Genomic DNA, 27,861 nt, shown 5'->3' on the forward strand with positions numbered 1-27,861 from the left:
AATCAAGCATTCCATATAAAAAAATAAACCTCAACTTTGTCAGAGCTAAAACAATACTGTGCAATTTAAGAGTTTAGACATTCAAAACAAATTTAACAGTTGACTTCTAATTATTTTACAAAATTTGGACAGTCTTGATTAAGACTAAAATTGGACAAAGGGATCTAAATTTATGAGATTAAGTTGGGTATTTGAGCAACCAAGTTTTCTTACAGACATGTACAAAGCGTAAGTTTGACTTGGGGTGGAGAGAAAGAAAACATACAATTTCTTGTGTCACATGAATAATGGTTCAAATGGAAATATTTCTCTCTATTAAGGGTATCGATTGATTTGTCCAAACAACGTGCTGGCAACCAAGTTATTTGTGTGAATTAATCAGATCAGAGAATTACATTCCTAAACACGAGTTAACTGTTGCACCGCCACACCATTTGAAAGTTGTGTAACGGTGTCAATTGATTAAAAAGTTTTAAATCAATGTTCAACACTCTTAAACATTAAGTTGAATGCCTGGACCATGTTATGCATTGTCTCCTGAATTAGCAAGGAATTCAACTTTAAGACAGAGGTGAGGAGAAACTTTTCCTCCAAAAAGGTAATTGGTGTGTGGAATTTTCTCCCAGGAAGCTGCATATTTCAATTTATTCAAAGCAGAGCCAGAGATATTTTTGTTAGGCAAGGGTTATGGGAAGCAAATCGGAAAGTGAAGTTGAGGCCACATCAGTCATGGTCTTATTGAATGGTGGAGCAGACTCAAAGGGCCAAATGGTCTATTAATACTCCAAGATTTAAGTCAGTTGTCAGTCATTTAGATCTTCTTAATAAAACATTTTAAATATTTCCCATGAGAAACATTGCAGAAGATGAAGTGCTATATTGATCTGGGACTTACATCTGAGGCACACCATTCTTGGATCATAGAAATTATATGTGTGAGCTTCATCTGTAAGGTAAATGCTGCCTCCCACTCAGGTTCCATCTCTATGTGTTGACCCACTTGTCTTGTTACTGGATCCATTCCCTGCAAAAGACAATATGAAGAAATTTATGCTAGCCATAAATGTTAACGCAAAATTATTGAACACATGAAGTTATTTCAAGTTAAGCAAAATGGATCATAAGTTAGACAACAATAATGACTTGTGTTGGCACAGTACCTTTAACATAACATATCCGACAGTGTTTCACAGGAGCATTCTAAATCAAAACATGGTACTGAGCCATATGCGGTGATATTAAGTCAGATGACCAAATATTGAGTCATAGAGGTAGGTTTTAAGGAGCAAGAGAAATCGGGATGTGAATCAGTTTAGGGAGGAAATTCCAGAGCCGAGGCAGCTGAAAGAATGGCCACCAGCAACAGAAAAATTAAAATCGGAGATGCTCAAGAAACTGGAATTAGATGAGCATGGATATCTCAGAGGATTGGACAAGATTACAGAGATACAGAGGAGTAAGACATAAGAACGAGGAGCAAGAGTAGGCCATCTGGCCCTTTGAGCCTGCTCCGCCATTCCATAAGATCATGGTTGATCTTTTCATGGACTCAGCTCCACTTGCCTGCCCGTTCACCATACCCTTAATTGAAACCATACAAGGATTTGCAAAAGAAGATGAGAATTTTAAAATTAATGTATTGTTTAACAAATGTTATGAAGATGAAAACAGGAGGTCTCAATGGTGACACAGAAACGTAGACTTGAGCTGAGCTTCTGACAAATCCATCACCAAAGTTGTTAACATTTCAACTCAGCCTCAGGAGGTTGTCAAGGAGCATAATGGAATTGGTAACTATGGAACAGAGTTTGGGGCAACAATTTAAAGAAAACAATTGATAAGAACAGAAGAAGTTGGAATAAGAGAAAATCATCAAGTCCTTCAAGCCTGCTCTGCCCCTCAAGGCTAATCTTTTGCCTCAACGCCACGTTCCTGCCTGCTCCCATAAGGCTAAATTCCCTCATAAATCAAAAATCAAGCTTAAATATATAAAAACATAAGATACCATTTTGAAATAGAGGTTTTTATTAAAATCTTATAAGTAAAACAATCATCGTTTCTGGTTTTTTTCACTGCTGTGAATACAGGATCAAAACTGGGCCTATCAAATACCCAGAAACAGGAGTTCAGCTAAATGTCTTATCCAAGATTAAAACCAGGCTTTCACAGTGAAAATCTAACTACATGCCGAAGAGTCCAATTCAAGATAGTTGCTAAGTTTATCTTTTGTCAGTTCAGTCTCTACATTTCGATTGCAAAATTTAATTAAGCTTTGATTTGAAATAAAGTCCCGCATATATTCACAGTATTTCTTCACCTCTCATAATGGAGAAATAAAAAAATGTAACAGAGAAGGACACTTCACCTCTGCAACTATTTATGAACAGCAACAGATTATGTAAAAACAATTCCACCAATTTAAGTGCGAAAATACACCATTCGGTTGAAGCAAGTCTGTCAAGTCTTCTCAATTCTTTGAGCATAATTCACCTTCCATACAGGAGCAGAATAGACCAATGTAACCAAGGAAATCTTAACAAAAACACCTCTTAATGGAGGGTTTTTAACATCAGTGGCAGGGCAAAAGAGGAGGCTTTCTTCAGCATCAATCGTTACATGCAGAAACATACGATAAGTTTATGATCACAAACCCACTGTTATAAAAGAGATGGACCGCAGCCAGTTAGATGAATGCATATTACGCAAAATAAAATAGACAATGCTGGAAATGATCAAATCTGCAGAAAGAGAAACCAAATTAATGCGTGCAACCTATGTTTGAGATTTATATTCATAAAACCTTATATATTCATATATATTTTATATTCATAAAACTTTACAATGCAAGGAATTCCATTTTCCATCTCTACTGCAACATACTACATAAACAACAAAAATTCTCATGCACTATGAACATAAGAGGAGGGTGCCTGTCCTTTTCAATGAGAAGACCAAATTCAGAAATTGGCCACAAAATAAGCAAATCCGAACTAGAAACATTAAAAGTGTTTTTTGTCATTATCTGAAGCCAAATTAATAAAGGCTCCCAACATGTTCAAAACGGATCCAAGCAGTTAAGTCTTCCTACGATGAGCATTATTATGTCAGAAAAATGCAGTACCTCCAAAGGTATGTGCCAAAATTCTTCACATCATCACCCAGAATAATGATTTGATCAAGTGATCACTATGCTCCCTCCAATCATACTCCTTCTGCTCAAGTCACATCAGGAGGACATGCTAACCTCCATTCTGTACAATTCCAGCATGAATGAAAAGATAAGCAATTGATTTTAAAGTGTGTTGGCTCATATACAGTTGGTGCCAGTTCGAAGGACTTCCAAGCCCTATGTTCTCAAAAACCATGGAAGGTGAAGAAAACTGACTGCAAAAAAATGACTTTTTTCAGGAGCAGACTCATAAACCTGAGCAATGTTACTCATGGTATAAAAGCATTTTTTCCAACACAAATCTCAAAGCACTGTATTTGAAAATTGATTTTTAAATGAACATAAATACAAGTTGAATATATTTGATGAGGGAAATATCTGTCCCTTAGCAACATAAATGTAACAGGATGTACACTTCTATGCTCATTATCCTCTCTATTACATTTGGTTATGTATTCCCACTTTTAAACCTGTTAAAAAGTATCTCGTACATTTAAAACATTTCCAGCTTTTCCACTTAAATAATAAATTCTTGTCTTTATTGTGCATGCCATCCAAGACAGAACTTTTCGTGCCAGTCCTCCCACCTCTTCCATCCACTCCCTCCTTCCAAGACCCTTGGTCAGTAACATTTTTCAAAAAATATATAATTTGGTATTTTCATATGAAATTGGCAATCAAGACAAATTGGCTTGACTCTTCCGATGGCTGAGCTCTGAAAGGAATTAATCTAAAGCCCAAATATTGACGTGCACCTGATAGGTTATTCTGTAATCTTGTTTACCTGGATTTGCTTAAGCTACTCAGGCTATGGAAAAACAAATCTTACAAAAGTTGTGCTTATATATTTGCATTAAAGATGGAGGAAGGAAATTCAATGGTAATTGTAATCCATATCAAAGAGCATTTACATTAAAATGAAATTGTTTGCTTTTAGAATAAACCATTTTTTTATTGTCCTGACTTTTTTCAGAAGTGAAAATTCTAAACCAACCTGCATGCGTTTTAATAACTGCAAAAACACCTCAAAACCCTCCAGGAATTTCTCCCTCAGTTTGTCGGTCCACTCTGTGGGTTTGCTAACCAATACGTATCTGTGAAAAGAGCACGATGTTAGGTGCAGAATTTTTACAACTATATTTTCATAATGTAGAACAGGAACTTCTACTCCATTCCATTGCCAAAAATATGAACACATTATTCCAGTTTTATCATCAACTGAGCGTGGGTACAAACTCTAGCAAAAATACTGTATAAGCGCAGCAATCAGTAAACTAAAATAGTAAATGCATGGAATCTGTTTGGATCACAATATATCTCAGAAGCATCATTAAGTATGGGGTTTATCAAAAACTAACTTGCTACTTATTGACTTGTCTAATAATCATCAACAGATATGCCTCAAGTGTTGGCATGCTGGGTCACTAGTCACCTAGAGAGGCGTATGTCACCTTATAGAATCTTCGAATCCTTATTGCGCAAAAGGATGCCATTCATCTCAGCAAGAATGCACCAACAAAATCCCACCCAAGCCCTAATCCCGGAACCCCACATATTTACCCTACTAATCCCCCTGACATGAAGGGACAATTTAGCATGGCCAATCCACCGAAGCTGCACATCTTTGGAGGGTGGAAGGAAACTGGAGCACCCGGAAGAAATCCATACAGACAAGGGGAGAATGTATAAACTCTACACAGTTACCCGAGGCCAGAATTGAATCCGGGTCCCTGGCGCTGAGAGGCAGCAGCGCTAACCACTGTGCCACCTGCCTCCTTTACACTGATAACCCATTTGCTTTCTTTGAAAAGGTAGCATTTATCCTCTCAAGTCGGTGAAGTTAAATCAATTTTGAAAGATACTTTAAATTAAAAGTATTTTGTTCAGTGTATTATTCTCATTTTAAACATTTTGCTCAAAAAACACTCAATATGCCATGAATTCCCAATTCTCTCCTGGAGGTGTTACTTTGCATCATTTACTACTCCAATGCAATGTTACTGCATTCAACGTATCCAGTGCCATTACATTCTGCAGTCTCCATACCCCTAAACCAACCACTCATTGAACCCATCAGTCACTCTGCTACAAATAACCAATTTTACTCGCTTTATTTTCAATTGAGAAATGCAGATGCAGATCATGGCACATGCAAAAAGGGCATTTTCTCAGACTAAATATAATAAATGTGTGATAAACTGACATGTAGCGATTAATTACTGCAAAACTTGGGTTTTAATATTCCTAAAATTGTATAATTGCACAAGTTTGATACATTGACAAAAAGTACAAAGTAGGAAGAAAACACCAACGAAAATTAGTACCTTTCTGAGAATGATCCAAAGATCAAACATACTGATGTCACTGTAAATTTTATATCAGTAGCACCAACTATACAACAGGCACATCTTAATATATGACTTCCAGTGTGAATGCACCTGTCACTTCGCCCACTTCCCATCACTGTCAGATTTGAGTGCATGTCTGTAGATCACACTTCACGGCTAAATCCAAGCTAAAAAATTTCAGTACAATGGAGGAGGGAAGGATGTGCTGCTGCTGCTCACACTCTCTTGGCGATTTTTGCACAATCCCAGAAGCAAGGAGGATCCAAGATGTTGAGGTAACTTGCCAGCTGCACTGGATGGCTAGTACAGCTATTTCTGTGCTTTTGCCTTATGCCACAGTCTACACAGTTACAATTATTCCTTATCTGCTGGAAGTACCAAATATTTGTACATGTTGCTGTCCAAGCCACAACAGACTTTGCTGCACCCTTTCAACATCTGTCCCTCCACTGTGAGATAGAGTTTAATGGTTCACCATGAGAAGGGGGTGAATATGTCTTGACATGAGGCTGTAGATCCAGAGAGAACTTGAGATCAGAAATCAGCTTCCTTTCCACTAATAAAGCATTCGCTTGGACCCATCTAGTAAATCAAGAGTCGCCCCACAACATCTTAATAGAACACTGCATATAACTAAAATACAGATTAAAGTAAGTTACAGCTAGCAGTTTGCTACCAAAATGTTTATTTCAATTATGAAGTACCAGATTTATACAAATTGAAAAAGATTATAGGTGGATCTCTGATTAAAAGTTAATTCCCATAATCTCACTGCATTATCAGACCTAATAGTTGGGTTACAAAAACTGACAATTATACCATAACACTTAAAAAAAATTATCTACAGTAATGCTGTTGTCAAACTGAAAAAATGAATTACTTTTCATCTTATGAGCTATTTCTTAGATAACTTTTATACAACCACTAAGTTGAGTGATGAACAAATCAGAGGAGACAGTTAGTAGGTACTCTTACAGGCATTTCTACAAAAGCACAACATCAAAATAAGTTAAATTTTCACACTTACTTTAGATCACCAATGAGACTTTGCACCCTCCTGAATTTGAAGGCCTGTATAGCTGTATATCTTTCAAACTGAAACCTGCCATGAGAATCCCGCTGTCTCATCAGATGATCCATGAAAGTTTGAATTATGATTGTCATGAGGTTTTCATCAGTTATCAGCATGCGAGCCTGAAATGCAATCATATTAATTATAACAGTGCAGTGATATTTCCCCATATAGCTATGAGTCAAAGAAGCAACATTGAACCTCACCTCTTCCGCTCCTAAACAAAATATTTTGCCATGATACCATTATAAAATATAGGAATTAAGTCAAAATGTGATGAGAAACTGAACAAATAGACACAGAAATGTTTTGATCAGTAAGTTGACCTTTGCTTCTTTCAAAGCAGTGTTTGTAGCAGAAAGATACAAATCAAAATACTCAATAAATTATGTAAATGTAAGAGAAAAATTGAATAGTGCATTCATAATGCATCTTTGCAGATTCTTCGGATTTGGCAGACATTCTAACAGTTACATATTTTTTAAATTCATGGATGAAGGAACATGCAGAGATTCTGCAACCTCCACCCCAAATGAAAAATCAAGTCAGGCCATTCTTCACTACTTTTGTATATTTCAGAGTTTTTTGACTCATTTACGGGATCTGGGCTTAGTTGCCTCGGCCAATATTTAGTACACATCCCTACTTGCCCTTAAGGAAGTGATGGTGAGGTGCTTTCTTGGACCACTGATGTCCTACGGTGTTGCTACATCCATAGTGCTATCAGGGGGGAATTGCAGAATTTTGACCCAGCGGCAGTGAAGGAACAGTGATATATTTCCTAGTCAGGATGGTGTGTGTGATTTGGAGGAAAACTTCACCATGGCTTGTGCTCCCATGCGTCGCTGCCCTTGCTCTCAAACTGGGCAGATTCACTATCTAGTCACTCAGTTTGGAGACAAGATATGATAACAGAAGAATAGTTTTGAGTATATCCAATCCCAATGTTATATATTTAAGTGGTTACATATTTAAGAACTGGTCCATGATTTGATGGAGGGGTCATTGGGGTGTTTCCCAGGCTTCTGTCTTAGTTTTATTTTCTGTGCTGTGCAGAGGACATCTCTTACAACAAACCTGCTGTCTGTTACTTTGAATCTATATGTGCAAACCACATCTTTTTCCTTTTGGTTAAAACCTGCAGCCCCAAACATGGTTAGGGCACTACATAAAGAAAATCGGCAACGAGTTAGGATTTTGTTTCATTGAGAAAAGACCTTAAGGAGAGAACAAAAAACATTGCGTCCTCACACTGATTATTAGAAGGCTGGGGAAAATCAACAATTTTGAAGACAGAATATGCTTCAGTTTCATGCACAAGATGGGATTTTATTTTCTTGACAGAAATCTGTGCACAAATTTATTGAAGATAAAGAGCGCAGGGTAACAGGGGCAGCTCTGCAAAGAACTGGCACAGCAATGAGCCAAATGGCAACTTCTGCAACTTCTTTCAGTGCACCATTATGAAGCTGAAGTGCTCTTGCTTGGTCTATATCCAGAATACTGCCACAAAGATTGATCTTGCTGGGAAAGATGGCCTATCCATCCTTTAATACAACAAAATTTAATACACTATAGAAAACAAATCTTATGAGCAGACTTATTTTTTTTTAAAAGCAGGCTGATGCAGCGACCTGGCTTTTTCCTTTTAAGTTTTATGCCCCCGATAGAAGATTAGAAATAGGAGGAAGACAACAAGAAAATTATTCCCTAATTGTGCATTGCACAAGGAGTAAGTTTCTTATTTAATTCAATTCAGGGAACAAATCTCATGGCTGACTAATAACAGAAGAGGCATCTTCCCGGTATAGGGACAGAAAGAGATTGTGTTGGAAACATTGGCAGACTTTTGGTTTACACACCAGATGGTAGAATGTGAATGCACTTAGCAATATATTTTAGGTAGTTTTCTAGACATTTCAATTCGAACTGCAATATCAAATTTTACAAGTACAATAGAAAGCATTTAAATTCCATAAGCTAATTATCTTTAAAAGCTTTTCAATAGAGAACAAAACATTTTGCTTCCACTACGACGAGCTAATAAAGTTTCAAGTTAACTGCCAAACAACCAAATTGATACACAACACCATGAAAACTCTGGAGTAAGTACAAGTCATTTAACGTTCACCATATCCATGACATTCACACACAGGACCTGCCTGATGGGCATAACAACTAGTTGGCACTCTATCCAGTATCATCTTGCCAGAGTCACCCCTGCTGTTTAGTGCTCATTGCTGATTCTGACCATGAAATACAAATAAAATACACAAGTACTACATGTACATTGGCTGAACTGAGTGGCTGTAATACAAAATTTATGGGTTAGCTCAGTTGGCGAGATGGCTACTGTGTAGATCAGATTTATACCACCTGCACAGCCAACAGGCTGTTCCAACCAACAAAGACATGGGACCTGCCTGCCGGCCCGACCTGTAGTAAAAAAAAATCATGGCACTAGTTCGCCAAATAATCAAAGACGAGCCTTTGGGCAAAAAACTCAAAAAGAGTTTGTTTGAAGTGGTGCAGGACAGAGGGAGAGATTCTCAGCAGGTGTACTGAGGGTGAGTAAAGTGCTGTGATTTATTTATTTAATTATTTAATCCGTTTTTCGCGGGCTTTTTTCAAGGGTTTAAACTCTGAGGAAGTGGGAGTAGGCTGCAGGGGATTCTGGGAGATTGTGTTTTTTAGTATAAAAGTCACTCACGCTATACAGCGGGCAGTGTCGGGAGTGGGCTGCGGAGTGAGCGGGAAGCTGAATGAAAGCTGTAAGGGCTTTGGCTCACAGGGCTGAGGCAGAAAGTGCGAGCAGGGGTGAGTTTAATTCATTTTTGCTGTTTCTACCTGGTACTGGCAAGGTATCGAGAGGGGATGGGTGTGCAGGCAGTGCTATGTTCCTCTTGCACTATGTTTGAGGTGAGGGACGACGACAGTGTCCCTGCTGATTACACCTGTGGGAAGTGCACCCATCTGCAGCTCCTCCAAAACCGTGTTAGGGAACTGGAGCTGGAGTTGGATGAACTTAGGATCATTAGGGACGCAGAGGTGGCCATAGACAGAAGCTTTAGGGATACAGTTACTCAGAGGAATGAAAATAGATGGGTGACGGTGAGAGGGGCTGGGAGGAAGCAGTCAGTACAGGGATCCCCTGTGGTCGTTCCCCTTAGCAACAAGTATTCCGCTTTGGATACGATTGAGGGGGACGACAGACCAGTGGTGAGCCGCAGTGAGAGGATCTCCAGCACTGTGTCCGTCTCTGTGGCTCGGGAGGGTAAGGGGAAGAGCGGGAGGGCAATAGTTATTGGGGACTCGTTAGTTAGAGGGATAGATAGGAGGTTCTGTGGCACCAAAAGAGACTCGAGGATGGTATGTTGCCTACCGGATGCCAGGGTCCGTGACGTCTCGGACCGTGTCTTCCGGATTCTGAAGGGGGATGGGAAACAGTCACAAGTCGTGATACACATTGGTACCAACGACATAGGTAAGAGAAGGGACGGGGATTTAAAACAGGAATTTCCTGGGCTGGAAGCTGAGAGCCAAGACAAAACATGTGGTCATCTCTGGTACGTTACCGGTGCCACGTGATAGCGAGTTGAGGAACAGGGAGAGAGTGCAGTTAAACATGTGGTTGCAGGGATGGTGTAGGAGGGAGGGTTTCAGATACGTGGATAATTGGAACACATTCTGGGGAAGGTGGGACCTGTACAAACAGGACGGGGTGCACCTGAACCAGAGGGGCACCAATATCCTGGGAGGGAAATTTGCTACGGCTCTTCAAGGGGGTTTAAACTAATTTGTCAGGGGAGTGGGAAAAGGAGTTGTAGTCCAGAAGTCAGTGTTGAGGGTGGTGAGGCATTGGGGAAGGTATCAAGGTCAAGGGTGGGTACCGGTAGACAGGAAGGTGGGTTGCAGTGTGTCTACTTCAATGCAAGGAGCATCCGGAACAAAGTAGATGAACTTGGGGCGCGGATTAGTACTTGGGACTACGATGTTGTGGCCATTACGGAGATGTGGGTAGAACAAGGACAGGAATCGTTGTTGGACGTTCCGGGGTATAGGTGTTTCAGTAAGTGTAGGGAAGCTGGTAAAAGAGGTGGAGGAGTGGCATTGTTAAGCAAGGATAGTCTAACGGCTGCGGAAAGGCACTTCGAGGGGGATCTGCACACTGAGGTAATATGGGCTGAAGTTAGAAATAGGAAAGGAGCGGTCACGTTGTTAGGAGTTTACTATAGGCCCCCAAATAGTAATAGAGATGTGGAGGAAGAAATTGCTAAGCAGATTATGGATATGTGTGGGGGTCACAGGGTAGTTGTCATGGGGGACTTTAACCTTCCAAATATTGATTGGAACCCTTGTAGGTCAAATAGTTCGGATGGGGCAGTTTTTGTGCAGTGTGTGCAGGAGGATTTCCTGACACAATATGTGGATAGGCCGACAAGAGGTGAGGCCACATTGGATTTGGTACTGGGAAATGAACCGGGCCAAGTGTTAGATTTGGTTGTGGGAGAGCACTTTGGAGATAGTGACCACAATTCGGTGTCTTTTGTTATTGCAATGGAGAGGGATAGGGCCGTACGGCAGGGCAAGGTTTACAATTGGGGGAGAGGTAATTATGATGCGATTAGGCAAGAATTAGGGGGCAGAAGATGGGAACAGAAACTGTCAGGGAAAGGCACTAATGAAAAGTGGAACTTTTTCAAGGAACAAATACTGGGTGTCCTTGATAGGTATGTCCCTCTCAGGCAGGGAGGAAATGGCCGAGTGAGGGAACCATGGTTCACGAAAGAGGTGGAATGTCTTGTGAAAAGGAAGAGGGAAGCTTATGTAGGGATGAGGAAACAAGGTTCAGATGGCTCGATTGAGGGTTACAAGTTAGCAAGGAACGAGCTGAAAAAGGGGCTTAGGAGAGCTAGGAGGGCACATGAGAAGTCCTTGGTGGGTCGGATCAAGGAAAACCCCAAGGCTTTTTACTCTTGTGTGAGGAATAAAAGAATGACCAGGGTGAGGTTAGGGCTGGTCAAGGACAGTAGTGGGAACTTGTGTATGGAGTCAGTAGAAATAGGCGAGGTGATGAATGAAAACTTTTCTTCAGTGTTCACCAAGGAGAGGGGCCATGTTTTTGAGGAAGAGAAGGTGTTACAGGCTAATAGGCTGGAGGAAATAGTTGTTCGGAGGGAGGATGTCCTGGCAGTTTTGAATAAACTGAAGGTCGATAAGTCCCCTGGGCCTGATGAAATATATCCTAGGATTCTTTGGGAGGCAAGGGATGAGATCGCAGAGCCTTTGGCTTTGATCTTTGGGTCCTCACTGTCCACGGGGATGGTGCCAGAGGACTGGAGAATGGCGAATGTTGTTCCTCTGTTTAAGAAAGGGAATAGAAATGACCCTGGTAATTATAGACCGGTTAGTCTTACTTCGGTGGTTGGTAAATTGATGGAAAAGGTCCTTAGAGATGGGATTTACGACCATTTAGAAAGATGCGGATTAATCCGGGATAGTCAGCAAGGATTCGTGGAGGGCAAGTCGTGTCTCACAAATTTGATTGAATTTTTTGAGGAGGTAACTAAGTGTGTTGATGAAGGTAGGGCAGTTGATGTCATACACATGGATTTTAGTAAGGCATTTGATAAGGTCCCCCATGGTCGGCTTATGATGAAAGTAAGGAGGTGTGGGATAGAGGGAAAGTTGGCTGATTGGATAGGTAACTGGCTATCTGATTGAAGACAGAGGGTGGTGGTGGATGGAAAATTTTTGGATTGGAGGCAGGTTGCTAGCGGAGTGCCGCAGGGATCAGTGCTTGGTCCTCTGCTCTTTGTGATTTTTATTAATGACTTAGAGGAGGGGGCTGAAGGGTGGATCAGTAAATTTGCTGATGACACCAAGATTGGTGGAGTCGTGGATGAGGTGGAGGGCTGTTGTAGGCTGCAAAGAGACGTAGATAGGATGCAAAGCTGGGCTGAAAAATGGCAAATGGAGTTTAACCCTGATAAATGTGAGGTGATTCATTTTGGTAGGACTAATTTAAATGTGGATTACAGGGTCAAAGGTAGGGTTCTGAAGACTGTGGAGGAACTGAGAGATCTTGGGGTCCATATCCACAGATCTCTAAAGGTTGCCACTCAAGTGGATAGAGCTGTGAAGAAGGCCTATAGTGTGTTAGCTTTTATTAACAGGGGGTTGGAGTTTAAGAGCCGTGGGATTATGCTGCAACTGTACAGGACCTTGGTGAGACCACATTTGGAATATTGTGTGCAGTTCTGGTCACCTCACTATAAGAAGGATGTGGAAACGCTGGAAAGAGTGCAGAGGAGATTTACCAGGATGCTGCCTGGTTTGGAGGGTAGGTCTTATGAGGAAAGGTTGCGGGAGCTAGGGCTGTTCTCTCTGGAGTCTGGAGCTGAGGGGAGACTTAATAGAGGTTTATAAAATGATGAAGGGGATAGATAGAGTGAACGTTCAAAGACTATTTCCTCGGGTGGATGGAGCTATTACAACGGGGCATAACTATAGGGTTCATAGTGGGAGATATAGGAAGAATATCAGAGGTAGGTTCTTTACGCAGAGAGTGGTTGGGGTGTGGAATGGACTGCCTGTAGTGATAGTGGAGTCAGACACTTTAGGAACATTTAAGCAGTTATTGGATAGGCACATGGAGCACACCAGGATGATAGGGAGTGTGATAGCTTGTTCTTGGTTTCAGATAAAGCTCGGCACAACATCGTGGGCCGAAGAGCCTGTTCTGTGCTGTACTGTTCTATGTTCTATGTTCTATGAATACACAAAGTTTCTATATTTTATAGAGGAAATTTACTATTTACTTCCACTACAAAGGCAACAGAGTTGTACAATGCTCAGAACATTACAAAAATGTGAGAGATGGAAAACAGCACATTTGTATAACCATTAAACTACCATGTGCCTGCATTATGTCTCAATTCTCATGTGACCACAAAACCCTCAATCACCTCCCCTTGAAAGCATCAGTAACTCACCCCAAAAATAAGGTGCTCACATTAAGCTAATGAAATTTTAATCACAAAGTTGAATCACAGGCCACAGAAATAGATTTGCATTCCATTGATTTGCCTGGTTTATTCCAGTGTACAAAAGACAAGAACCCCACTGCTCCATCAACCAGTGGGAAAGGCCAGTTAAACCATCTGGCACACAATTCAGACTTCCTACATTATCTTCTCCAACCAATTTGCAGCAGTGAGACCCTCAATTTTCAAACCTTGTGGCTCCAGAAAAAGTTGCAGTTCCTTCTTCCACCACACACAAAATAGTTAAGTGTAAATTATGCAAAATTACAGTTCAAGAGCTGCACAATCACCTGTGCTGAATCAAACAAGAAGAAACATGGCACAATCACCCTCCAGAGAGCAAATGAGTAGAGAAACAGTGAACACAGACTGTTTAAGAGCTTGGGTGCACCAACAGTCCTCATTCTATGCTTTCTTGCACTTACTTTCATATTTCAGTTGGACATTACACAGTCCAATTGGTGAAAGGCATTGCACAGCATAGGAATTGGAGTAGCCTATTCAGCCCCATAAGCATATCCCAAATTAATTATCCATGTTCTGTTCATTAAGCAAAGGAATGCAGGACTTTTTTTAAACAAACAGTCTCTCGACAGATGAATCAAAACATTACAGGCTGGGACAATTTCAGTTTTACAATCCTTAGAGGACTGCTGCACTGTATTGAGCTCACAGACAGAGTAACAGGAAGCAGAGAGTACCAATAAGTGCATTATTTTCTGGTTTGCAAACTGACTTGCGGAGTGCCACAGGAACCAGTGCTGGGGCCTCAGTTATTTACAATCAATAAAAATGACTTGAAGAGACCAAATGAATGGTGGCTAAATCTGCTGATGACACAAAAATAGGTAGGAAAATAAGTTATCAAGAGGACATAAAGTGTAAAACAGATCAGTCAATTTAGCAGATGATAATGCTGGAAATTGTGAACTTGTCTGTTTTGTCAGAATGAATAGAAAAGTAGTATATTATTTAAAAGGAGAGAAACTGCTGTACACAGTGATCTGGGTACCCTGGTGTGAATCTCAAAAAGCGAATAGAACATAGAACATAACAGCGCAGTACAGGCCCTTCAGCCCTCAATGTTGTGCCAACCAGTGAAACCAATCTAAACCCTTCTAATCTACACTCTTCCAATATCATCCATATGTTTATCCAATAACCATTTGAATGCTCTTAATGTTGACGAGTCCACTACTGCTGCAGGCAGGGCATTCCACGCCCTTACTACTCTGAGTAAAGAACCTACCTCTGACATCTGTCCTATATCTATCACCCCTCAATTTAAAGCTATGTCCCCTCGTGTTAGCCATCACCATCCGAGGAAAAAGGTTCTCACTATCCACCCTATCTAATCCTCTGATCATCTTGTATTAAGACTATTAAGTCACCTCTTAACCTTCTCTCTAATGAAAACAACCTCAAGTCCCTCAGCCTTTCCTCATACGATTTTCCCACCATACCAGGCAACATCCTGGTAAATCTCCTCTGCACCCTTTCCAACACTTCCACATCTTTCCTATAATGCGGCGACCAGAACTGTACGCAATACTCCAAATGCGGCTGCACCAGAGTTTTGTACAGTTGCAACATGACCTCCTGGCTCCGAAACGCAATCCCTCTACCAATAAAAGCTAACACACCGTACGCCTTCTTAACAACCCTATCAACCTGGGTGCCAACTTTCAGGGATCTGTGCACACGGACATCCAGATCCCTCTGCTCATCCACACTACCAAGTATCTTACCATTAGCCCAGTACTCTGTATTCCTGCTACTCCTTCCAAAGTGAATCACCTCACACTTTTCCGCATTAAACTCCATTTGCCACCTCTCAGCCCAGCTCTGCAGCTTATCTATGTCCCTCTGTAAACTGCCACTTCCCTCCGCACTGTCTACAACTCCACCGACTTTAGTGTCATCCACAAATTTACTAATCCATCCTTCTGCACCCTCATCCAGGTCATTAATAAAAATGACAAACAGCAGTGGCCCCAAAACAGATCCTTGCGGTACACCACTAGCAACTGAACTCCAGGATGAATATTTCCCATCAACCACGACCCTCTGTTTTCTTACAGCTCGCCAATTCCTGATCCAAACCACTAAATCACCCTCAATCCCATGTGTCCGTATTTTCTGAAAAAGCTTACCATGGGGAACCTTATCAAACGCTTTGCTGAAATCCATATACACCACATCAACCGCTTTACCCTCATCCACCTCTTTGGTCACCTTCTCAAAGAACTCAATAAGGTTTGTGAGGCACGACCTACCCTTGACAAAACCGTGCTGACTATCCCTAATCAAATTATTCCTTTCCAGGTGATTATAAATCCTATCTCTTCTAATCCTTTCCAATACTTTGCCCACAACAGAAGTAAGGCTCACCGGTCTATAATTACCAGGGTTGTCTCTACTCCCCTTCTTGAACAAGGGGACAACATTTACTATCCCCCAGTCTTCTGACACCGTTCCAATAGACAATGACGACACAAAGATCAAAGTCAAAGGCTCTGCAATCTCCTCTCTAGCCTCCCAGAAAATCCTAGGATAAATCCCATCTGGCCCAGGGGACTTAACTATTTTTACTCTTTCCAGAATTGCTAACACCTCCTCCTTATGAACCTCAATCCCGTCCAGTCCAACAGTCTGCATCTCAGTACTCCCCTCGACAACACTGTCCCTCTCCTGTGTGAATACCAATGAAAAATATTCATTTAGTGCCTCTCCTATCTCTTCAGACTCCACGCACAACTTCCCACTACTGTCCTTGACTGGCCCTAATCTTACCCTAGTCATTCTTTTACTCCTGACATACCTATAGAAAGCTTTAGGGTTTTCCTTGATCCTACCTGCCAAAGACTTCTCATGTCCCCTCCTGGCTCTTCTTAACTCTTAATTTAGGTCCTTCCGGGCTAACTTGTAACTCTCAAGTGCCCTAACTGAGCCTTCACGTCTCATCTTAACATAAGTCTCCTTCTTCCTCTTCACAAGAGATTCAACCTCCTTAGTAAACCACGGTTCCCTCACACGACTGCTTCCTCCCTGCCTGACAGGTACATATTTATCAAGGACACATAGTAGCTGTTCCTTGAACAAGTTCCACATTACAATTGTGCCCATCCCCTCCAGTTTCCTTCCCCAACCTATGCCAGCTAAATCTCGCCTAATCGCATCATAATTTCCTTTCCCCCAGCTATAACTCTTGCCCTTTGGTATATACCTATCCCTTTCCATTGTTAAGGTAAACGTAATCAAATTGTGGTCACTGTCACCAAAGTGCTCACCTACCTCCAAATCTAACACCTGGCCTGGTTCATTACCCAGTACCAAATCCAATATGGCCTCGCCACTTGTTGGTCTATCTACATACTGTGTCAGGATGTCTTCCTGCACACATTGGACAAAAACTGACCCCTCTAAAGTACTCGAACTATAGCTTTTCCAGTCAATATTTGTAAAGTTAAAGTCCCCCAGAACAACTACCCTGTTACTTTCGCTCCTATCCAGAATCATCTTTGCAATCTTTTCCTCTACATCTCTGGAGCTTTTCGGAGGTCTATAAAAAACTCCCAACAGGGTGACCTCTCCTTTCCTGTTTCTAACCTCAGCCCAAACTACCTCAGTAGACGAGTCCTCATCAAGTGTCCTTTCTGCCACCGTAATATTGTCCTTGACGAACAATGCCACACCTCCCCCTCTTTTACCACCTTCCCTGCACTTACTGAAACATCTAAACCCCGGAACCTGCAACAACCATTCCTGTCCCTGCTCTATCCATGTCTCCGAGATGGCCACAACATCGAAATGCCAAGTACCAACCCATGCTGCAAGTTCACCCACCTTATTCCGGATGCTTCTGGCGTTGAAGTATACACACTTCAAACCACCTTCCTGCCTGCCAGTACACTCCTGCGACCCTGAAACCTCATCCATGACCTCACTACTCTCAACCTCCTGTACACCGGAGCTACAATTCAGGTACCCACCCCCCTGCTGAATTAGTTTAAACCCTCCCGAAGAGCATGAGCAAATTTCCCCCCCAAGATATTGGTACCCCTCTGGTTCAGGTGCAGACCATCCTGTTTGTAGAGGTCCCGCCTACCCCAGAAAGAGCCCCAAAAAGAGCCCCAATTGTCCAGGTATCTGAAACCCTCCCTCCTGCACCATCCCTGTAGCCACGTGTTCAACTGCTCTCTCTCCCTATTCCTCTCCTCACTATCACGTGGCACGGGTAACAAACCAGAGATAACAACTTTGTTTGTTCTAGCCCTAAGCTTCCACCCTAACTCCCTGAATTTCTGCCTTACATCCCCATCCCTTTTCCTACCTATGTCTTGAGTGCCCATGTGAACCACAACTTGGGGCTGGTCCCCCTCCCCTTTAGGGATTTTGAAAACACGATCCGAGACATCGTGGACTCTGGCTCCTGGGAGGCAACACACCAACCGCGAGTCTCTCTCGTTCCCGCAGAATCTCCTATCCGTCCCTTTAACTATGGAGTCCCCAATGACTAATCCCCTACTCCTCTCCCCCCTTCCCTTCTGAGCCACAAGGACAGACTCTGAGCCAGTGACCTGTACACTATGGCTTACCCCTGCTAAGTCGTTCCTCCCCGCCCCCCCAACAGCCTCCAAAAATGTACTACCCCCAATTTCTACTACATTTCTTGTTTCTCCCCCCACTTGACAGGCTCTCTGTACCCTGGTGCTGTGGTCAGTTTGCTCATCCTCCCTTTCCCTCCCCTTCTGAGCTGCTGGGCCGGACTCTGCGCCGGAGGCACGGCCACTGTTGCTTCCCTCAGGTAGGCTGCTCCCCCCAACAGCACTCAAACAGGAGTACTTATTTTTAAGGGGCACAGCCACTGGGGTACTCTCTAGTACCGGACCTTCCCCTTCCCATTCCTAACCGTGACCCACTTGTCTGTCGCCCGTGGCCCCGGTGTGACCACCTGCCTGTAACTCCTATCTATCACCTCCTCGTTCTCCCTAACCAGACGAAGGTCATCGAGCTGCAGTTCCAGTTCCCTAACGTGGTCCCTTAGGAGCTGCAGCGCGACGCACCTGGCGCATATATGAATGTCCAGGAGGCTAGCTGACTCCAGGACCTCCCACATCCGACACTGAGAACAACAAACTGGCCTCACACTCATAATTCTCCCTTTCTTCCAATGACACAGGAAAAACGATCTAAACCTACCCTGCCTCTGCCCGTTTCCTCCTAATATACAGGTGCAGCAACAAATTAGAAAGGCAGATGAAATGTCAGCATTATTGTAAGGGGCATAAAGTATAAAAGGAGCGGAGTGTTGCTCCAGCTGCACAGGCACAAGCGAGCCCACATCCAGAGTACTTTTTACAGGTTTCGTCTCCTTACTTAAGAACGGATATACATTAGAAGCAGTTCAAAGAATGCTCACACGACTGATTCTTGGGATGAAGGGATTATCGTTTGAGGCAAGTTTCAGCATCCTGGGTCTAAACCCACTGGAGCCAAGAAGAACAAGAGGTGATCTCATCGAAACATACAAGATTCTGAGGCAACTTGATAGGTGGATGTTGAAAGGCTGTTTCCATTTATGGGGGAGTCCAGAACTCGGGGACAGAGTCTAAAAATTAGGGGTCTCCTATTTAAGACTGAGATGAGGAGGAATTTCTTCTCTCAGAGCATATTTGTCTGTGCAATTCTCTTCCTCAGAGAGCAGCGGAGGAGGAGTCTTTGTACTTAAGGCTGAGTTAGATCGATTTTTAATCGCCAAAAATGTTAATTGTTAACGGAAGTAGACAGGAGTGGAGTTGAGGCCACTATTAGATCAGTCATCAAATGGCGGAGCAGGCTTGAGGACCTAAATGGCTCACTCCTGCTCCTAATTCTTGTGCAGCAGCAAATGTAGCAATGAATCGCACCAATAGCATACCTTCAAAGGAGAAAAAAAAGTCTCACATTGCTTCATGGAATGTTTCACACAAGCATGTCCAGTAGATTTAGGAGAGAATCAAACGGATATATTTTCAAAAGGTTTAGAAAAGGTGGAGAGGAAATGCTTACCAATGAAACTTAGGTGATGCGATTAGGTTAAGGATAATCAGAATTCCAACTCATTTTTTTCTTTCTCAGCTCTCTGAGGTATTGCATCATGACTGGAGTTTGCTTCCATCTGCAAACTGTACCCGACTGTACCTGGTCTAATTGACTGCTCTTGAAATGCGACTCCAATGGCCATTAACAGATTGGGGGGTTATGAAAAATGACACCGATCCTATCCTCACACAATGGATTTCACACAAGAGGCCACTGAGTAACACTACTGGGTTTACTCGCTACCCTCACACACAATCAACAAATCCTCAGTCTAACCTGCTATTTCAACTGACAGCAGCTCCAACACGACAGTCCAATTGCAATCCTGGAACCTTCCTGATCGCTATGGCTCAAAATTCTCCTTAACCTGCTGCCCCACTGAGAAGCACCCCAGAAAACCAATTTCCACACAGTATTGCCACCAAAGCATGTGTCCTTGGTCAAATTCAAATTACTACTCACCAAGGAAGGTACTGTGAAAATTTGCACTGAAAGGTCGGTAACCGAGAACTCTCTGTCGTGGTCATCATTCACATAGTCAGTCTGCAACCTCTCATAGTTCTAATGAAAAGGCAGAGAAGAAGCAAGGTGGTGGACAAATGAATTGAATGAAAACACATTATACTCACCAAAGTTGGGACAGTGAAGAGCTGGACAGACAGAGCGGTCACTGACACTACCCGCTCGTGATCATCCTCCATAAAATCTCTCTGCAACTGTGGGTAATTCTAAACAACAAGATAAATTCACCTCCAGGTCACGTCCAGACTGTCCTCACAATTCAACATTGATTTTATTTCTAACTGTTAAATTTCCTGAAAAGGTGGAGGGCAAACATTCTTCGGAACAGATTTTATGAGGGGTAAGCACAAAAAAAGTAACTTTCGTCCATGCTGACTAACGAATTTACTTGGTCCAAATTCATGAAATTTAAGAAAATGCGTCACTTGCATCATTTCTGTATGTTGCATCACTTTTCACAGGTCTCAATTTTAAACTTAATACTTGTCGGTTGAAACAATTATGCAGTCATTAGAAGATATCTTTTTGGATAAGTGTGAGGGCATTTGTTGACTTTAGTATGAGTCATGGTTAGGTTTGTAGGAAAATGTCACTGCTGGAAGACAATGTATTTGATTAACTATTATCACCGCGGATCAGGATCAAGCTGTTACAAGATTGGTTATGCATGCCCAGGTACCATGTCAAACATAACATCACTCAGGAAATTATTTTCTCCTGAGCCCACTGCACTTACTCACACTAAGGAATTTTGTGATCTGCCCCACAATAATGATTCTGAATGAGACTGCCAACCTGGCCCAGAATAGTTGGGAGTTTTGTGCTGAAACTGAATTATCAGTCATCTCATAGACTAAAACAGCCATGATTGAGCGCGTTCTTTCAATCCATCTATCTGGCTGGACTCAAACTCAGGTCCAAGAGATGCAAGGACAGGGCGCAACACCTGAAATTGCCTCACACTTGGAGTGGCTATTTCTAACGAGAATACTAATTTCGTTCCTTTGAGGTTAAGTTCATAAATCTTTTAACCAGAAATCAATTACAGAAGAAAACAATAAAATGGATCAACGCTACCATAATTATCAACAATTGTTAAATTGAAAACACAAAACATAATAATTGTACATTATGTAAACATAATAATTGTACAAAAACATTATTCATAGATAAATGAAGTTTTAAACGCATCTTGATCATCTGTTTCTGTGTAAACTTAACACTAAATTATTACTTCGACATATATACAGGAAAGCAAAAAGTTAAAAACATCAAGTTACCTATTTATTACCACCAAAAAAGATGCATAGCTTATTTTCCTCACTGCAGCAGTGGTTAGTACTACTGTTTCACAGTGCCAGGGACCCGGATTCAATTTCTACATTGAGTGACTGTCTGTGTGGAGTTTGCACATTCTCCCAGTGTCTGTGTAGGTTTCCTCCGGGTGCTCCGGTTTCCTCCCACAGTCTCAACATGTGCAGGTTAGGTGGATTGGTCATGCTAAATTGTCCCTTCGTATCTCAAGATGAGTACATTAGGGGGATTATCGGGGTAAATAGGTGGGGTTAAGGGGATAGGGCCTGGATGGAATGCTGTGTCGGAGAGTCAGTTCAGACTCGATATGCCGAACGGCCACCTTCTGCACTCTAGGGATTCTATGATACCTTTCATGGCAGTGAATGTTATTAAAGCAGTAAAAAAACACTAATTAGCAGCATCAAAACAGTTAATGCCACAAATTAAAAACACAACTAACATTGATCATGATAAAGCCAGATACATAATATGAAGACAAAGAATTAATAGGCTTTTCAGTTAATGGATCAAAGAAATGCAAATCATAAACTATACAACCATACTTCACTTACTTTTGCAAATCGAATTGCAAATAGCTTTTTGCTTTTCAGATCCATCAAGAGGCTGCTCATAAACAACTGGTGATAGATGTTCCGTGCTCCTATTGAATAAAGAGGTGTAATCATTCTTCTGGGAGCAAGGAGAAAACATGAAACATACAGTACTGTCATAATGAGAATTTTTTCTCCACAATAACAGACACTTGGCAAATTTGTGGGCTCAGCAGATAACTCACTGGATGAAGGTCAGGGCTGCAAACACCCTGCCTGATTTTTCTCCCAAGAACCATTTTGCTGTGGCTGAAACTGGACAAAATCGGAATTGAATGGAAATCAAATTGAGACCTGTCTAATCGGTATGGATGTGTTAGTCAATAGATAACCTCATTCAATATCACAGAGCTTCAAAACAATTATAGAATATATGGAACGTTTCATCCTAAAAGTAGCATCATGCTGGTTGTCTGTGGAAATTTATGCATAGCTCATTTACCTGTGTGAAACACTGTCATGTGAGTTTGGAACGGAAGTGGGGGGAGGGGAGGGCTGTGGAAGAAAAATAGTTATGATCCATAGAACCAATGAGTGAATAAAGACCATGAAGTAAATCCCTCTAAGGGAGCATCAAGAGCCAAGTGCTAAATTAAACAAAACCTCAAGACTGGCAGCCTCCAGATTACTATACAAGCCACTTTCTAACTGACAGACATAAACAGGTTAGGAAAAGTAAAATACTTTGTTGGAAGACTGATGTGGAAAGCAGTTGTTCAATTTCGTACGACAGTAGGAACTGGAACAGGAGAGAGCTGCACTACTAGACAAGTTCCACCTGCACTGGGTTGGAACATATAAAGAACTGTCGAGAAGATTTTGAACCAGTAAGTTAGGAGATGGTGCAAATAGCAGTAACTTAAAGATAAAAAATCAAGAGGGGTTAAGAGCAAAAGTTAGAGTACATAAAAAGATAAAGACAATATAAATAATCAAGGCACAGAGAAAATTATAGAAATATTTGCAATCAATAATAGTGACAAAAAATAAGACCATATTAGATTGCCTGAATAACAATGTAAATGTAAAGATCATAAGCAAAAAATCTTAAGTCAAACAGTGAGAGAAAAACATCAGGGCACATGGGAAAGGCTGGCAAGCTGGGTACACAAATGTAAGTAGCATAATAAGAGATGAGTTTGAAGCATCAATTCAAAACTTGTGTCCAGCTGATCTGCTGGGAACAAATCCTGAAAACTCTTTTTTTGTTGAATTCACCCTACCCATTGCTCAACCTGCACTCTGCATCTCTCTTCGAAATGTCCATTCGCTTGCAAACAAGGCCGTTGCCAGCTATGAACCAACTATAGGTGATGCATCAACACCACAGTTTTAATGGAAACCTAGATGAGGAGTGATGACACCTTTTCCCCCTTAATGAAGTTATACAATGCAATTACACCTTCACTTCTCCCATCAAGACTGCTGCAATGGACGTGTGGCACGCATCATTAAATCACACCATGGCCAGCGTCCTTAATTTCCTGCACTTCCTCAGCATATGAGCATTTTGTCTTATTCCACTCCCCTCAGCTCTGATTCAAAATATCTGTTCCCTACCACCCTCCCAAGTACATAAAAATATTTGTCATACATGTTCACTGCTTTTCTTCCTCAGCCTCTGAATTGAACCTCGTGTTATGAGACTTCTTACTGTGCCTACCCTTGTCCAATGCCGGCTTCTCCACATCTTAATTGAACAACTTGTCATCCTTGATGATTCTAGTCATTGTGCTCTCTCTCCTGAGTACACGGCTCTTTGATCGTTCTTCAAGTAACCTCCCCAACCCAATCCATTGACCTTGCCATCTCACATATCCTTATTCGCCTTATCACAGCTAAGGCGAACTCTCATCAACTCTTTGAATCACGCTCCACCCACATCCCCTTCCCATGCCTCAAACTTCCCTCCTTTTGTGTCTGCTGCTGGAAAGAATCTATCCTGCAATTGACTTAAAACTGCGCTGTCAAAATCCTAACCTTTGGCTCTCCATTTGTCACAACATTACTGCCCCAGCATGACCCTCATGTCTAATTCCTCAAGTCCAAGTGACACAGATTTGAAAGGATATAACTGATAATTGGTTTAATTACTGCATCATATAAAAATACTATTGGATCCAGCTCTTGCCTGCGAAAACTGTTCACTAATCTTGGATAATCCCAGGTGGCAAAGATCAATCCCAGCTTTTTTTTCCGACCACAAATCGCATCCTTAAACCCCTTTCCATCTCCTTCACCCTCCAACACTAAGTGCAAAAGACTCAGAGACTTCTTTGTTTCAAAGATCAAGAGCATCCACTGCCCCTGCCGTGTCCTTTCTTCATGGTTTGGAGATTGGCTAGCAAACAGGAAACAGAGTTGGCATAAATGGATTTTTTTATGGCTGGCAGGATGCGATGAGTGATATGCCACAGGGATCAATACCGGGGCCTCAATTTTTCACATTTACATAAATGATTTGGATGAAGGGACTGAAGGTATGATTGCTAAATTTGCTGACCACAAAAAGATAGGCAGGAAAGTAAACTGTGAAGAGGATGCAAGGAGGCTACAAAGGGACATGGTTAGTTAAGTGAAGGGGCAAAGACCAGACAAATGGAGTACAATGTGGGCCAATGTGAAATTGCCCACTTCGGAAGGAAGACTAAAAAGGAAGATTAATTATCTAAATGGTGAGAGATTGAGCTGCAGAGGAATCTAGGTGCCCTAGTGCATGAATCACAAAAGGCATAGCAAGAAATTAGGAAAATTAATAGACGGCCATTGTTTATTGTGAGGAGAATTAATTACAAAAGTAGGGAGGTTATGTTTCAGTTGCACAAGGCATTGGTGAAACCACATCTGAAGTATTTCATGCAGTATGGGTCTCCTTATTTAAAGAAAGTTGTAAATGTGTTAGAAGCAGTTCAGAGAAGGTTTACTAGACTAATACCAGGAACGGGCAGGTTGTCTTATGAGGAAAGGTTGGAGAGGTTAAATTTGAATCCACTGGAGTTTAGAAGAGTAAGAGGCAATTTGATCAAAACCATTAATATGATAGATCATAGAATCCTTACAGTGCAGGAGGCCATTAGGCCCATCGAGTCTGCACCGACCACAATCCCATCCAAGTCCTATCCTCACAACCCCATGTATTTACCCTAGCTAGTCCCCCTAACACTAAGGGGTAATTTAGCATGGCCAATCCACCTAACCCACACATCTTTGGCCTGTGGGAGGAAACCTGAGCACCCGGAGGAAACCCACACAGACACAGGGAGAATGTGCAAACTCTACACAGACAGTGACCCAAGCCGGGAATCAAACCCAGGTCCCTGGCGCTGTGAGGCAGCAGTGCTAACGACTGTGCCACCATGCCGCCTCAATATCCGGAGGAATATTGACAGGGTGGACATGGAGATTATGTTTCCACATGTCGGAAAATCTCGAACTCGGGGCCACCGTTCAAAGACATTTGAGACAAAAATGAGGCAAAATTATTTCTCCGAGGGTCATGAGTCTCTGGAACTCTCTTCCTTAGAAGGAAGTGGAAGCTGACTCTTTGAATATTTTTAAGGTAGAGCTTGATTGATTTTTGGTTAACATGGGGATATAAGGCTCTCAGGTTATCAGAGTCGGTAAGAATGTGGAGTTGAGGTCACAATCAAATCAGCTATGATCTTACTGAATGGCGGAGCATGCTCAAGGGGCCAAACAGCCTACTCCTGCTCCTAATTCGTATGTTCAACTAACACACTGGAATAAAAATCCACCAAAACTGCATCCCTCACGTCCAGGCTTGAATTCTTATCTTTCTCTATTTTCCGTCCGATCTTCCCTCATTCCCTTTCTGAGCTCATCTTGTCCACAAGGCCCACCTCTTACTCTCTTGACCTCATTATCATGAAACTGTTGACCATCCAATTCTTCAGTTGGCCTCCATGTTAGTTGATATTGTTAATCTCTATCTTCATGTCTTGTGCCTCTTTCCTTGAAATCTGCTGGATCGCCCCCTGTTCAAAACAAAACCTATCATTCCTTGCAGCCTACATCTCCAATCTCCCTTCCCTTTCTAAAGTCTTCGAATGTGTCGTCACCTCCAAAATCCATGCCCATCTTCCCAGAACTCTATGTTTGAATCACTTCAATCAGGTTTCCACCCTGCAACAATACCAAAACAAAAAAAAAAGTCAACTTTAGATTGAGAGCAATGTCACGTTAAGAGTTCCCTTGAAGCACTGTTAACCCTCATCTGTATGTTCAATTCCCTCCAAAGAGTTCAGAAAATATTCACAAGAGAGGTACCAGGGATGAGGAATTTCAGTTATGAAGACAGATTGGAGAAATTAGGAGTGCTTCCCTTGGTCACAAAGAGAGAAAAGTTGATTGAAGTATTCAAAATCATGAGGGGTCTGCACAGAGTTGATAGGTCAAAATCATTCCCACTCAAGAAGGATCAAGAATGGGAGGGCACATATTTCAAGTAATTGGAAAAAGAAACAAAAGTGATGAGGAAAAAATACTCATTACAAATGACATTCCATACAATTGTGACAAAAGTAAACCATCTCTCATTATTCTTCTCAACCTGTCCTTAGCCTCTGTCAAAGTTGACCGCCATTCTCTTCCTATGCCCTTCCACATCTCATCCAGATGGTTGGGCCTGCTCTCACCTGGTTCCATTCTTATCCATCTAATCAGAGTGAGAGTAGTACGTGCAATGTCTTTCTTCCTGTTATATCTGGTATCTGGGCCTTTCCTATTTCTCATTTACACGCTTCCCGTTGACATCATACATGTATGCTGACGACGCCCAGCTATATCTCATCACCAGCTCTCACAACTCCATCAATATTGCTGAAGTACCAGCCTGCCTGTCCAATTAAATATTGGGAAGATTGAAATCACTATCTTTGGTCCCCACTTCAAACTCCATTACCTTACTGCTAACTCCATCCCTCTTCCTGGAAACAGGAAACTAATCTGTTCACAAATTTTGTGTCACATTTATTCCCAAGATAAGCTTTTGACCACAGTTATGCAATCACGCAGGCTGCCAGAGAACCATAGAATCCCTACTATGCAGAAAGAGGCCATTCAGCCCATCAAGTCTGCACAAACTCTCCGAAAGAGCATCCCACCCAGGCTCTCTTCTCCATCCTATCCCCGTAACTCTGCACATTTACCTACACATTTTGGACTTTGGGAGGAAACTCGAGCACCCAAAGGAAACCCAGCAGACATGAGGAGAACATGCAAACTCCACACAGTCATCCTTCAAGTCACTCACCATCCTGACTTGGAAATATATTTCCATTCCTTCACTGTCGCTGGGTCAAAAGTCTCAAAATCCCTCCCTAACAGCACTGTACGAGTACCTACATCTCAGGGCCTGCAGCGGTTCAAGAAGGCAACTCATCATCACTTTCTCAAGGGCAACCAGGGATGGGCAATAAATGCTGGCCTAGCCAGCCCACATCCCGTAAATGAACTTAAAACAAGATTCTGCCACAAGTTACCAAGTGTCATTGTGGATTAATGTTTTCAGTGTTAGCATCTCAGCGTCATCGAATTTTACAGCTCAGAAAAAATCCTTTGGCCCATCGTCTCTGCAGTGGCCATCAAAAACCAATGTACTCTAATCCCATTTACCAGCACTTGGTCTGTAGCCTTGTATGCTGTGACATTTCAAGTACTCACCTAAATACTTCTGTTGCCAACATACCTCTTT

The 27,861-nt window shown here is 42.0% G+C and overlaps 1 protein-coding gene across 2 annotated transcripts in view; it reads right to left on the reverse strand.

Annotated features, from left to right (window-relative positions):
• Positions 1 to 27,861, reverse strand: part of ubr2 (ubiquitin protein ligase E3 component n-recognin 2) — a 133,506-nt gene that overhangs the window by 66,356 nt on the left and 39,289 nt on the right. The window contains exons 10-14 of one of the 2 annotated variants that reach the window (XM_078229718.1): positions 22,110 to 22,198; positions 20,182 to 20,280; positions 6,545 to 6,711; positions 4,164 to 4,263; positions 896 to 1,024 (exon numbers count right to left, since the gene is read on the reverse strand). In XM_078229718.1, coding sequence (XP_078085844.1) covers positions 896 to 1,024; positions 4,164 to 4,263; positions 6,545 to 6,711; positions 20,182 to 20,280; positions 22,110 to 22,198 — 584 coding nt within the window. Of the gene's footprint in view, positions 1 to 895; positions 1,025 to 4,163; positions 4,264 to 6,544; positions 6,712 to 20,181; positions 20,281 to 20,348; positions 20,448 to 22,109; positions 22,199 to 27,861 lie in introns of both variants that reach the window. The other variant, XM_078229719.1, reaches the window with a different exon arrangement.

Source organism: Mustelus asterias, chromosome 15 (genome assembly GCF_964213995.1).
Source record: "Mustelus asterias chromosome 15, sMusAst1.hap1.1, whole genome shotgun sequence".
Lineage (NCBI taxonomy): Eukaryota > Metazoa > Chordata > Chondrichthyes > Carcharhiniformes > Triakidae > Mustelus > Mustelus asterias.